The following is a 14,642-nucleotide window of genomic DNA, read 5'->3' on the forward strand; positions in this document are numbered from 1 at the left end:
ACAGAGCCTAGGACTTGCAGATCAGGAGGTCGGCGGTTCGAATCCCCACGACAGGGTGAGCTCCCGTTGCTCGGTCCCTGCTCCTGCCAATCTAGTAGTTCAAAAGCACGTCAAAGTGCAAATAGATAAATAGGTACCGCTCCAGCGGGAAGGTAAACAGCGTTTCCATGCACTGCTCTGGTTGGCCAGAAGCGGCTTACGTCATGCTGGCCACATGACCCGGAAGCTGTACACCGGCTCCCTCGGCCAATAAAGCGAGATGAGCGCCGCAACCCCAGAGTCGTCCACGACTGGACCTAATGGTCAGAGGTCCCTTTACCTTTTTACTAGTTTAATGCACTGGCAAACACACAGGCACCCTATGCAAATGCACAGACATGTGCAAGCATTATTTTAGACCAGTGGCATTGTGTGGCATTCTGTATAGCATAAGCAGTTAGAGCTAAGTTCCTTTGCAAATGTCTATAGGTAAATGCCTATGGGTGCTTAATTTTTGTGGCGATTTAAAAAAATAATAATAATAACAGTAGCAATAAACAGAATTAAAAAAATGAATGTAAGATACCATTCAGTAGATTCTTGTTTTATTTTCCAGGATCAGGAGCTTGAGGAATTGAAGAAACAAGTAGAATCTATAAAAGCTCAAAACGAGCAGCTTCAGACCACAGTCACCCAGCAAATGTCGCAGATCCAGCAACACAAGGACCAGTACAATCTCCTTAAAGTACAGCTAGGTAGGACTGCTAGCTGTGTCCTGTCTACGTTTTGCTGTCACATTCAGATTCCTGCGCATTTTCAGACCATAGAACGCGACATTTTACTTTGATGCATATTGTTTGAACAGCCCTGGAAAATGTGTGAAATTAGTACTAGTTTTTGGGACGCGGGTGGCGCTGTGGGTTAAACCACAGAGCCTAGGGCTTGCTGATCAGAAGGTTGGCGGTTCGAATCCCCGCGACGGAGTGAGCTGCTGTTTCTCGGTCCCTGCTCCTGCCAACCTAGCAGTTCGAAAGCACGTCAAAGTGCAAGTAGATAAATAGGTACCGCTCCGATGGGAAGGTAAATGGCATTTCCGTGCGCTGCTCTGGTTCGCCAGAAGCGGCTTAGTCATGCTGGCCACATGACCCGGAAGCTGTACGCCGGCTCCCTTGGCCAATAAAGCAAGATGAGCGCCACAACCCCAGAGTTGTTCGCGACTGGACCTAACGGTCAGGGGTCCCTTTACCTTTACTTAGCTCATAGTACCATTTCTAAGGAAGGAAAGATTTTAAATGAGTTTGGGATGGGAAATATTTGTGGAAATGTCTGTCCCAGAACTCTACAAATGGGTCATTTTCAAATCTGACTAATAGGAAAAGACAATCAGCATCATAGTTCCCATGGCGATGTGGCTCAGATGAATGGCGTTCAGCCGGAAGAAATCAGCAAATTGCATGGGGAGATAGAAGCATGGAAACACAAGCTTGAACTGTTGCAGGAACAACTGAAGGAACGAGATTCTTTGATTGAAAGCTTGGTGAGTACATGAGTGTTGGCGGTCGATACCTGATATGAAAATTCCAGTCCATCTGTGTGTGTAGTGGTTAAGAGCGGTACACCAGTGTGGTGTAGTGGTTAAGAGCGGTAGACTCGTAATCTGGGGAACCAGGTTCGCTTCCCCGCTCCTCCACATGCAGCTGCTGGGTGACCTTGGGCCAGTCACACTTCTTTGAAGTCTCTCAGCCCCACTCACCTCACAGAGTGTTTGTTGTGGGGGAGGAAGGGAAAGGAGAATGTTAGCCGCCTTGAGACTCCTTCGGGTAGTGATAAAGTGGGATATCAAATCCAAACTCCTCCTCCTCCTCCTCCTCCTCCTCTTCTTCTTCTTCTTCTTTTTCTTCTTGGGTAAAATGTTGATCAGAAAAGGCTTGTTTTCTTGCTCTCAGATCAGAAGGCAGGCAAGTTCCTGATACCAGGGGAAGGTGGCATTGGTCCCCTTGTCACTTTTTATTCCTTAGTTGAACAGAGTGGTTAATGGGAAAGAACGTGACTTGCAGTATGGATATGTTTGTTTGTAAGACTTTTATCCCATCGTAATGCACATAGCCTCAAGGCGGTGGCTTGCGATAACGAAAGGGAAAAATAAAAACAGCTGATAAAACCACCTTGAAACGCCAGTACAAAGAAATCCATTTAAATGGGCTTTGGATGTTTTTGAAAGCTATTTTGTTAAAAGCAAAAGAGAACAAGAGAGATTTCATTGACTGCCTAAAAAATAGTAAAGAAGGCACAAAGCATTCATGTCTAGGCTGGGGTGTCCAGGGTTTGGGTACCACTGCTATAAATATCCTTTTTTTCAGTAGCTACTTACCTAATCTCAAAAAGTGGTCTTCAGATGGGACTCTGTGGCAAATCTTAACTGCTGAGACCTACAATTGCCTATTGTTTTAACTGCTATCATAACCTGTTGGTTGTTCACAGCCATTATTGAAGTTTTTTTAATGATTTTCAGTCCACTATTGTAAGTGACTTCCATACATACGTCCTCACAAGGCTAAAATGGATATGCTGACCTAATAACCTTATGAGTGTCAGTGTCTGAATTGTAAGGCACATGTAGTAAATGCTTCCAACTTTATAATTATAGTCACTGATTTGTTGCAGCATTTCTCTGAATGGTTGTTAAATAATGGAGGCAGTGCAGTCACAAGGAATATATAAAATCTGCAGTGCTGCTTGTTCATTGGCAAACTGTCAAGTAGTGGATCGGGATGGAAAAGGCGTTATTCCTTCCTCTTATTTTGGTTTTAAATACCTATACCAGAGCTGACATAATAATAAAAATAATAACAACAACACCGACACCTGCATGGAAAATTGAGTTCTATGCCATGTATGTGAAAATATGTCATTATATTGCATATTTTGTATCTGCTGTTCATGGGCAGAGTGGCAATGGTCTGTACTACTGTGGTACCTCGGGTTAAGTACTTAATTCGTTCCGGCGGTCCGTACTTAACCTGAAACTGTTCTTAACCTGAAGCGCCACTTTAGCTAATGGGGCCTCCTGCTGTTGCTGCACCGCCGGAGCACGATTTCTGTTCTCATCCTGAAGCAAAGTTCTTAACCTGAAGCAGTATTTCTGGGTTAGTGGAGTGTGTAACCTGAAGCGTATGTAACCTGAAGCGTATGTAACCCGAGGTACCACTGTACTTCCTGAATCCTTCTGATCACTGAAAATGCTGCAGAGTCTCTTCTTGTTTCAAAGACGGCATCAGGCACTGCCACAATCTTGACAGCCTATAGATGAATCCCAAAGGGCTTACTTTTAAAAAAGAAAAAGAAAAAGTTTGAGTTTCTCAGGATGCTATTTATGGAAGTGCTTTGTTAAAAATACTTATTCTTTTAAAATTAATGTTTCCTTCGTTAATATCCGATATTTGCAGAAGCTTTCGCCTGCAGCAGGAGGAACAACAACAGAGCAGTCTTCACAAACGAACAAGCCAAGTGGCCCTGAGGTTGACAGAGAACTATATAAAGTAAGAATTCCTGGTGCTTCCATAAGATATTCTGACGTGACTGCTGCTGTTTGAGAACATGGTTCCTCCCCAGTTGTAATGTGTGAAGGTATCCTTAGAAGGAAACCTGATCAAAAAGTAGCATTATATAAATCTTTTGTTTCTGAGCTTGTTATTTCTGGTGGGAGAAGTCAGAGGCCCTTCTCTGAGATTTAGGGCTTTTAGCAGCACAGTTTGTTTTGCCCAGACTTCCTCAAACTCGGCCCTCCAGATGTTTTTTTGGCCTACAATTCCCATGATCCCTAGTGAGCAGGACCAGTGGTCAGGGATGATGGGAGTTGTAGTCCCCAAATATCTGGAGGGCCAAGTTTGAGGAAGCCTGGTTTTGCCCCTTTCCTCTGGATGAGGTAATTAGCTTCCGTTGCTTGGTCCCTGCTCCTGCCAACCTAGGAGAAAGCACATCAAAGTGCAAGTAGATAAATAGGTACCGCTCCGGCGGGAAGGTAAACGGCGTTTCTGTGCGCTGCTCTGGTTCGCCAGAAGTGGCTTAGTCATGCTGGCCACATGACCTAGAAGCTGTACGCCGGTTCCCTCGGCCAATAAAGAAAGATGAGAGCCACAACCCCAGAGTCGGCCACGACTGGACCTAATCATCAGGGGTCCCTTTACCTTTACCTTCCTTGTCTGATCCATCCCTGGCAAACTACTGTGGGGGTTGGGCCCGCGAACGCCTGACAGCATCCCTGGCCACAACCACTATTTAGACATCCAGTTGCAAAGCTGAATCCAAGAGTCCCCCTCCCCCCAAACTGCAAGCTTGCTTTTTTAAGGGGAGCACCACCCCATCCAAAACAGGCTGAATCCCTATTTCAGCACCACACTCTCCTGACCAGGAGTACCTTTGAAATGAAAAAACATTGTTCTGGAGTAAGTATATCGGTATGTAATGAATGAATTAGGGACGCAGGTGGCGCTGTGGGTAAAAGCCTCAGCGCCTAGGGCTTGCCGATCGAAAGGTCGGCGGTTCGAATCCCCGTGGCGGGGTGCGCTCCCGTTGCTCGGTCCCAGCGCCTGCCAACCTAGCAGTTCGAAAGCACCCCCGGGTGCAAGTAGATAAATAGGGACCGCTTACTGGCGGGAAGGTAAACGGCGTTTCCGTGTGCAGCTCTGGCTCACCAGATGCAGCTTTGTCACGCTGGCCACGTGACCCGGAAGTGTCTCTGGACAGCGCTGGCCCCCGGCCTCTTGAGTGAGATGGGCGCACAACCCTAGAGTCTGGCAAGACTGGCCTGTACAGGCAGGGGTACCTTTACCTTTACCTTTATGTAATGAATGAAGCTTTGCATAAAGAAATTGAAAAATGGTGCAAGAGGCATAAAGATAGAGGTAATCTACACTAGACACAACAGTACAGAAAGATTAAAAACTATGAGGTCTCAGAACAAAGGAAGGAAGTCAATATGTGTATATGAATGTAACGATTAGTATGATGATATGGTTTTCTTTGTAGATGTGATTTTTCTTTTTGTTTTCTTTTTTCTTTTTTGTCTTGTTTTGCTTTGACTTGTTTGTTCTGCTTTGTTTTTAAAAATAATAAAAAAGGGAAAAAAGAAAATGAGTTGTGTGCATTGGTGATGCCCTCCAAACCTCTGGAAAATTCGCTTATCCTGCTTCTGTTTGCAAACAATGCTGTTATCTTAGCAGCGGAATTCATTTATTTTTTTCCCCCTTCACAGGAAGTTGAAACCCTGAGGGCCCAAATCCAGTCTCAGTCCACAGACATTATTAAACTTCAAAGTGAAAAGCAAGAACTGCTTCAAAAACTGGTAATATAAGACTTTCACTCTTATCTTTTTGTCCTTGTGTTGTTTCCATGGGATGTAATAAACAGCAGTAGTCCTCTTGTCTCCTTCAACTGTCTAGCACAGGGGTCAGCAACCCGCGGCTCCGGAGCCACGTGTGGCTCTTTTACACCTTTGCCGCGGCTCAGGGGCGGATACTAGCGAGGGGAGGAGGCGCATTGTGCGCCCCGACACTCCCCACTGTGGCAGGCGCTGTACTGGCTGTGATGTCGCATGGGGGCGGTGCGTGCGTTAGTCACACACCGTCCCGATGTCACCTTCCCGCCCGCTGTCAAATTGTGGCTCCGGAGATATATTTGTTTTAAATGTCGCAATGGTTTTGCGGCTCCCAGTTGTTGTTTTTTCTTCAGAAACAGGTCCAAGTGGCTCTTTTTGTCTTAAAGGTTGCAGACCCCTGGTCTAGCATAATCCATAAAAAGCCGTAGTGTGTTCTTATACCACATAAGCTCTAGTGGCCCACGTTCACACAGATTGTCTGATTTGTTGCGTTAGCTGTACTTTGCCGTACAGAACACCTTGCAGGTGTTGGACCAAATATATCTCCTGCACCCTGTCAGTCTTGTTGAGTATTCTTTGTTTTGCAGAGCATCACCCCGGTTCCTGTATCAGGAGACAATGGCACCGTTATGGTAGCAAAGACAGCCGACTTGGAAAGAAGGCTCTCGACGCTCTTGCAAGAGAATAAAGAACTAAAGGTTGTTTCCTAATCAAAAAATACTAAGTTTTTAATTTTAAGTGTTCAGTTAAGATTTGCTGAACTGGCGGCTTCATCCTTGCTCAACTCAACATTATTGGCAGATATCACAAATTAGAAATGTTCCCATAGGAAATAATGGAAATCGTGGACTCATTATGCAAACACTCACCTAACAAATGATTTCCTGGGAGCGTATTGTATTTTGATAAGCAGGACCTGCATGTTCACATTCAGGGGATTGTATAATACTTGATTTTCAAGAGCCATAGCTCACTGGTAGAACAATTGCATGAGATCTCCAAGTTCAACACCTCAATTAAACAGCTATCCAACGCTGGGAGACCCCTTAGCTGGAGACAGCAGAACCGCCTTAACAAGTTCTGTTGCTTAGAATAATTAGTTTCCATAGAGATGTCAAAATAAACTGGTATAATAGAGATGTCAGAATAAACTGGTAAAGGGTAACTTCACTACTGAAGGAGTTTTGGCATTCCTTGGGGAATATTTTGGAAGGCTAACGTATGTTTTTCATGGTGGTATAGTCTGTCCAATCCAAATTTTTAAGACAGATTTTTTTCTGTACCACCTTGTGTCCCAAACGCAGCATTACGATTGGAGGCAAGTCTTTCCTCTGTAGAAGCTCGGTCCTGGCAAAGAACTCTTAATTATTGGCTCCGTCTAAATCTAAATCCACCCGGTCTACTGCCCTTAGTGACACAAGACCCTCATAAAAGTGTGTGGTCTAAAACTGTGCACCAAAAATTCCTCTCCTGCGGACTCCGCCCACATCAGCTTCTCACGATGGGCTTTATTAAAGCAAATAGGCTAATTGGACAGCGTCTGAAGGACTTAGAGCAACAGAACAATCTGGCCATTATAAAGAAACTCTGTCCTTGGTATGCCTTTTTCCCCCTTCTCAGTTTGATTCCCTGGCACCATATTTGTATAAATTAACTATCCCAAAATACAGACGTGCCTTCACACTGGCCAGATTGGATGTGATGCCCTCTGCCATACTTGAGGGCAGATCCCAAAAGATTCCAACTGAGAAACGACTCTGCCCCTGTGGAGATGGCAATCTGGAAACAGTGGCTCATGTTCTCCTGTCCTGTCCCCTTTATAAAGATCTGAGGAATGAGATCATCACCCCACTCTTACTTACCATCCCAGGCCGCCCATCTGCGGCCATATTGTTCTTTCTTTTATCAGATCAAAATGATCAGACAACAGCAAAGGTCTCTAGGTTTATCGAGGGTGCAATGAGATTAAGGGCCACTATCTGAACAATAATCTTGGTCATTTGATTTCCCTTTTTACCCATTGTTGTCTTTTTAATTGTATATATTGCTTGTTTTATGTTGCTACGGCAGTTGGCTAATGTGAATAAAGTTTATCTCTCTATGGTGGTATAGTAAGGGCACATTATCTTCAAACACCAACCTTCCTCTAGTTCTGTGGTTCCCAATGTGGGACACACATGCTACAGGGGGGCAATTTGATTTTTAAGGGGGGGCAATTCGAGAATGAGTTATGGACAGTTAATGGCCTTTTAGGCTTCCTCCACGTTAATAGGGATTCACTTTTTGAATAATAAGAATTATATGTAACAGGGGGGGGGCGTGTCAGGATTTTAGAGATGCTCAGTTTGGGCATGGCCAAGAAAAGTTTGGAAACCACTGCTCTAGTTACTTAGAGAAAGTGTCTTTCGAAAGCTTACACTTCAATGAATGCTATCTGCACATTTTTAAGGAAGATACTCGGGTAATCTGGTGGAGGGCGGGTTTTTAGGTGTAGCCATATTAAAAATTATTCTTCCCATTATGTATGGATTTGAGCAGTGGGGATCTCGTTACATGTTCTGCCTCACTATTTGGCTTAAACGCTGCAAATTTTATATTACTTCCACAGTGGCATAGTTTGCTATAGCCTCTGAGAAACTCTGTGCATTTTCTGACAAATTTATGACTACCGTATTTTTCGCTCTATAGGACGCACCGGACCATAGGAGTTGGAGAACAGGGGAAAAAAATTCTACCCCTCTCTGCTCAGCGCCCCTTCAGCGAAACGGCAGGAGAAACGGAGCCCCTTCCATTTCTCCTCCTGCTTCACTGAAGGGGCGCTGCGCAGAGAGGGAAAACTGTGCAGCACTTCTCCAGCGAAGTGAAGCCTGGAGAGCAAGAGGGATCGGTGTGCACCGACACCTCTCACTCTCCAGGCTTCAGGCAGCTATCTGCAAGCCTTCGGAGCGCGGAGGGAACTCCTACTGCATTCTGAAGGCTTGTGGATAGCTGCCTCAAGCCCCCGGAGCGCAGCGGGAGTTTGCACTGCGCTCCAGGGGCTTCAGGCAGCTTCAGCGAAAGCAACGCGAAGTCTCCAGAGCGTGGGGGGAGCTCTCCCTCTGCGCTTCGGAGGCTTTGCGTTTCTATTGCTGAAGCCAAGGAGCCTGCATTCGCTCCATAAGACGCACACACATTTCCCCAGCTTCGGCTGGGGAGGGCGGGATATAAATAAAAAAATATTATTATTATTATTATTATTATTGAAGGGGGGAAAGTGTGTCTTATAGAGCAAAAAATACGGTAAACCGAATTGATTCACATAGCCTATTGAGTGAGTATATCACTGCGAGATCACATTCACCCGGTGCTATACCAGCTGCACTGGCTCCCGGTGGAGTACAGGATCAGGTTTAAGGTGCTGGTTTTAACCTTTAAAGCCCTATACGGCTTAGGACCCTCGTACCTACGGGACCGCCTCTCCTGGTATGCCCCACAGAGAAACTTACGGTCTTCAAATAAAAACATCTTGAAGGTCCCAGGCCACAGATAAGTTAGGCTGGCCTCAACAAGAGCCAGGGCTTTTTCGGCTGTGGCTCCGATCTGGTGGAACACTCTGTCACAAGAGACCAGGGCCCTGCGGGACTTGACATCTTTCCGCAGGGCCTGCAAGACAGAGCTGTTCCACCAGGCCTTTGGCAAGGGCACAGCCTGACTCCCTCCTTCGGCAATCTTCGCGGAGCTCTGGCCCAATGGCTGCCAGTGGCTTGAATTAATTAATTTTAGAATGAATGATTTTAGAGTGTTGTTTATGTTGTACTTTTGTACTGTTTTATTGTTGTTAGCCGCCCTGAGCCCGGCTGAGGCTGGGGAGGGCGGGATATAAATAAAATTTATTAATATTATTATTATATGCCAAATCCAGTGTACTGTACAATCAGGGTAAATAATTCCAGACTGAATTGTCTGACTTTGTAGAAGGCAGTTTCATATGTTTATAAAATTCCTCACCCAAAAGGTGAGGAAAGAATTCCTTGGTGCTTGTCCTTGTGTCAAATCTGTGTCCATTTAGCTCCTTTTATCGTACATATGGATTGAGCACGGAGGGAAGGAAAGGGAGGATTCTGATTACAGCGGGTCACTCTTATTCTTAAAAAGCCCCTTGTTTGGGACATGCAGGATAGCTTTCATATTAAAGTAGTGTTTTGGCATCAGCTTGGGTGGCGCTAGCAATTTTAGCAGTGATGCATGCTAATATTCCCCCCTCCCTCTCCTGCCAGAATGAAATTGCGGCCCACGGCGAAGAAAAGGCTTCGCTGAAGCAGCAGCTGGACTCATCCAACAGTACCGTGGCTATTTTGCAAAACGAGAAAAGCAAATTGCAGAAAGAAGTCGCAGAATCTAAGAAGGAACAGGACGATCTGCTGGTTCTTCTGGCTGATCAGGATCAGAAAATAATTGCGTTAAAGGATAAGCTCAAGGAGCTTGGAGAACCGGTAAGATGAACGTTCATTAGGTTTGAGCATTTCGTTTTTCCAATCATGGAAAGCAAACAGCCCAAGTTTTGGTCTGGATTGGCAACATTTTTGCTGCTCTGATGAGGAGCAGAGCCAGAAGAAGTATTCTGGATTAACTAATTTGGAATAAAGGCTGCCCTACTTTAGTTTTCATTGACTTTAGTACTGTATTCATGTGCTGTAGCAAACAGGCTCCAACCATCTCAGAGGAGGCTTTCATCCTCCTCTTCTCATCCACGGTTTTGCAAGTATTTATGTCAAAAGCAGTTTTAACATACGTTCTAAGTTTCTAGTAAACGTCTTATTTTTGCAAAACATTTCATTTACAGTTAAAACAATTTATTTCTGTTTATTTAATTTGCATATCACCATCCATAGATCTCAGGGCAGTTCACAACATAAAAATACAAGATAAAAACACGAAATACGTAACAAAAGCACACCACTACCCCCCCAGTAAAATTAATGCCATTTTAAAAATAAAATGCCGTTTTAAAAATCTGTCCAGTTAATTGTTGGACATGGAGAAGACTTTTTAATCCATTAACTAAATGCCGCAACCTCTTTTTTCTTTTAAAGGTTGAAGATGACGATGAACTGGAATCTGGCGACCAAGGTGAGGAAGATGAAGGGGACGACGAGGAAGACGACGAGGAAGATAATTAAGCTTTATTGTGTCAAATATGGGAATCCTGTACTGCATTATACAAATAAATGTTGATGGCCTTGTGATGCAAAATACCTGGTTAAAGAAGCGGAAGGATCACTAGAACTAGTCCTGAGTTTCTGGTGTGAAGTTGGGAAATGCTTTGTAGCTGAAACAGAAGTCTGCCGTTTTAAGTTTTACATGCACATCCGAACCGAATTGTTAACACACTAGAAGCTGTTTTAGATGCTTTCCTGAAGCATTGGAAGGTAACATTTTGGTTAACCAAGCGTGTTGGCATTTGCATATGTTCCGTGTGTTTGTCATTGCTTATCTAATTTGGATCTTCGGTGTGATTAAATATGGTATGTATATGGTTTAACATCTGTTGAATGAAATCATTGCTTCCTGTATTCAGCATGGAGAGAGCTCATGGGCTCTTTCTTGCGACTTCAAAACAGAAATTATTACTGGAGTGTATGGGACTGGCAAGTTAAGGGGTTTTTACCTTTTGGCTGCTTGCTGGTGGATTTCAGATTGAGAGGAACTGTACAGCATTGAGTGCCTTGTGCCTGAAACGGCTGCATTCTGTACCTCAGAGGAGAAAGAGAAACCGAAACAACTTGGGAGGGATTTCCGTAGACAAATTTCCGCAGCGTTTGGTAGCATATTAAAACAGAATTTTATTTTTAGCAAAAACCCCTGCAGAAGTTTTAAGATGCTACCAGGTTATCACGTTAAAAACAAGCCTTTTGTTCTATTATTAAAATCACATACTGATCGATTATAATTTATTGACTTTTGCGCCCAATAGGTAAGATTTTTAAAAAGAGAAATTAAGTGCAGTTGCTGCATCAACTTGCTGTTTTGGTAATAAAAATAGATGCTATAACTATTTAGTATTCATTTACTTGGTTGACTTCTGACTGCTTTAAATCATGTTTCTTGAATGCTGCTGTATTTGGAATAGTCTTTAATTTTTTTTTAAAAAAAAGATTGACTTGTTAAAGTGCTATCAAACATGGCATCTATCAGGGAAACATGGCAAATTGGTGAAGATGTTTGCAAAATTTGTAGAGCTGTTTCTGTTCATTCCAATTATTGGCTCAGCTTACAGAACAGTTACTTCTTAACTCTAAAGTAAGTAGGATTTGGGCCAATGCTATACAAAAATGTATTTTTTAGAAACTCTATTTTGTACTTACCAGTTTGTCAAGATACAGGTAACATAAGCTGAGTTGCAGCAAAATAAATTGGAATGCTACCTCGATATTGTAATCCCTCTTTGGAAATACGGATATTCCATGTTCAAAAGGCTTTCTTTTGTCCAACATGGGTTGTTTTTGGGGTTTTTTAACCAATATATCTGCTTCTATGTGCAAGGAACAGGAAGGGTTACACTTCAATATTGCAAACTGTAGGAACTAGTTGCCCACAGAACTCAGTTAACTTCAAGGACTGAAGTTCAGCAGCCCTAATTCACAGTGGCAAGTTATGGTAAAAAGGTAAAGGGACCCCTGACCATTAGGTCCAGTCGTGACCGACTCTGGGGTTGTGGCGCTCATCTCGCTTTATTGGCCGAGGGAGCCGGCGTACAGCTTCCGGGTCATGTGGCCAGCATGACTAAACCGCTTCTGGCGAACCAGAGCAGTGCACGGAAATGCCGTTTACCTTCCCGCCAGAGCGGTACCTATTTATCTACTTGCACTTTGATGTGCTTTCGAACTGCTAGGTTGGCAGGAGCAGGGACTGAGCAACGGGAGCTCACCCCATTGTGGGGATTCGAACCGCCGACCTTCTGATCAGCAAGTCCTAGGCTGTGTGGTTTAACCCACAGCGCCACCCGCGCTTTCACCAAACCTTGTGTTGTAGCAGCTCTTCAGTTCCGCAAGCAATTGTCTTTCCCAGTCCTTTTAAACTTTTCCCCAAGGCCTCTTTTTAACTGGAATAATTTGTTAAAATGCATTCATAACTAGCAACAGGTTGTGCAGAAGTTTTACAGCTATCTCATAGGAACAGAATTTGCACGTGTATAATTGCTTACAAGGTTTTTAAAATTAGCCCGTTCCCAAAGCAGTCTTCTAAATAATAATTTAATTTCAAATGACCACTCAAAGAATCTTCCTTGCCTCTGTGTAATTTGTCCAATTACAAAGGTGTAATCTGCCGTTCTGTAACATGTGGCAGGGCATGCTTCTTAAGACACCTACCCCATGCAATCCCCCCCCCCCCAAAAATAAGCAGTTCCATTTAACACATGAGCCGGCATGACTATGTAGCTTCTGCCATGGGGTTGTTGAGTTTAGGACATCTGACCCTGACCATCGGGGTGAGATTTAAAAGGATGCAGATGGGGCTGGTCAACCTGGGAAGGTAGCCCATCTATAATATTATTATTAGTATTAGTATTTTATTAATTTATATCCTGCCCTCCCCAGCCAAAGCCGGGCTCAGAGCGGCCAACAACAAAAAAAGTAGCACAACATTCTAAAATCCATTCATTCTAAAATCAATTCAAAATCAAATTAATGGCAACCATTGGGCTAGAGTTCTGTGAGGATTACCAAAGGAGGGGGTCAGACTGTGCCTTGGCCAAAGGCCTGGTGGAACAGCTCTGTCTTGCAGGCCTTGCGGAAAGATGTCAAGTTCCGCAGGGCCCTGGTCTCTTGTGACAGAGTGTTCCACCAGATCGGAGCCACAGCCGAAAAAGCCCTGGCTCTGGTTGAGGCCAGCCTAACCTCCCTGTGGACCTCCAAGATGTTTTTGTTTGAAGACCGTATGGTCCTCCGTGGGACATACCAGGAGAGCCGGTCCCGTAGGTACGAGGCTCCTAGGCAGCCCCACGTAGAGTGAGTTACAATAATAAAATCTGGAGGTGACCGTCACAGTGGCTAGGTCACGGCGAGAGAGGTAAGGAGCCAACTGCTTAGCTTGGCGGAGATGAAAAAATGCTGCCTTTGTTATAGCTAGAAGATATAGATATAGCTATATCTAGAAGGAACACTGATCTTCAACCTCCCTATTTCATCATCATCATCATCAAACCTTTTATTGGCATCACATACAAACATCCAAAACAAATCAATACAGAATCACCACTTCCCCAGTGGCACAAAACATTTGCTAAAAGAAAGGAGGCAGAGCAGTTTATCGTCACACCTCTTGGTCTCCAGGGGGATCAGACGTCGGCAGTCTATTTCGACGACAAAAAAACCAAATAGAGATATTTAGCCACTAACTTGGTGAGCTCCTGATCATTCCCCAGTAAAATGTATGACCTCCGACTCTGGTTTCCATTTGGGGATACTGTACAGAGTTGATCTAGAAATTGCTGATGGAGATCAGCATATAGTTTACAATTGAGAACCATATGTGTAAGGGTTTCCACCAGGTGGTCTTCACATGGGCAAGTTCTTTCTCCTTCCACCCTGCCTGAGAACCTTCCCCAAAGGAGGTCTGATGGATTTGAATTAAACCTGGCCAGCGAAAATGCCCTTCTTTCTTGAGTAGCAGAAATTCAAGGTAATTGTGGTTAGTTTCATGCGCTTAAGAAAGTTGAAAATAAAGAGGGGAGCATGTTTTCTCTGCTGCTACTGTTAGTTCCTTGCGTTCAATATCCCACAACCTAGTTTTTATTATAGCCTTGGCAGATGGTAGGGACATTGATCGCAAAAGTTCCACTGACAGCCCAAGTTGCTGTACCTTCTTGTTAAACTGTTGTAGCCCTGGGGAAAGAAAGGGATCTAACAAAACTTCGCTGAGGAGAGGATCTTTATCTGATGTAAGGCAGATGTTTAACCAGCATAGGAAAAATCTCACCCAGGCGACAGTCTCTACCTTGTGTTGACCTCCCCCTAGGCACAAGGCTGCATAGGGTACACAATGTGGGACAGTAAAAATCTTGAAGAGGAAAGCTGCCTGCCCTCGTTCTACCAAATGGGTAAACCCTGGCAGCCAGGCTGGAATACCATAGAGCAACTGAGCTATAATTTTGGCGTTGAAGACCTTAAGGGCAGAAGGGATATGCGAATTACCTCGTTATGAAAAAGCACATTATGGCCTGCATAGACATCTTACTGGCATTCACCGAACGCAGCTATTTGACTTCACCCCGTTGTCTCTTGAGACAGGCACATGCCAATAACAG

The 14,642-nt window shown here is 44.2% G+C and overlaps 1 protein-coding gene across 5 annotated transcripts in view; it reads left to right on the forward strand.

Moving 5' to 3' along the window:
• USO1 (USO1 vesicle transport factor) overlaps positions 1-11,765 on the forward strand; it is a 50,881-nt gene extending 39,116 nt beyond the window's left edge. For all 5 annotated transcript variants that reach the window (XM_028701715.2, XM_028701718.2, XM_028701716.2 and 2 more), the window contains 7 exons: positions 596-734; positions 1,353-1,516; positions 3,426-3,518; positions 5,234-5,323; positions 5,944-6,054; positions 9,613-9,828; positions 10,429-11,765. In XM_028701715.2, the coding sequence (XP_028557548.2) occupies positions 596-734; positions 1,353-1,516; positions 3,426-3,518; positions 5,234-5,323; positions 5,944-6,054; positions 9,613-9,828; positions 10,429-10,515 (900 nt within the window). In that variant the 3' untranslated portion in view covers positions 10,516-11,765. The remainder of the gene's footprint in view (positions 1-595; positions 735-1,352; positions 1,517-3,425; positions 3,519-5,233; positions 5,324-5,943; positions 6,055-9,612; positions 9,829-10,428) is intronic.
• The last annotated feature ends 2,877 nt before the right edge of the window (positions 11,766-14,642 follow it).

This window comes from Podarcis muralis, chromosome 13 (genome assembly GCF_964188315.1).
Source record: "Podarcis muralis chromosome 13, rPodMur119.hap1.1, whole genome shotgun sequence".
NCBI lineage: Eukaryota > Metazoa > Chordata > Lepidosauria > Squamata > Lacertidae > Podarcis > Podarcis muralis.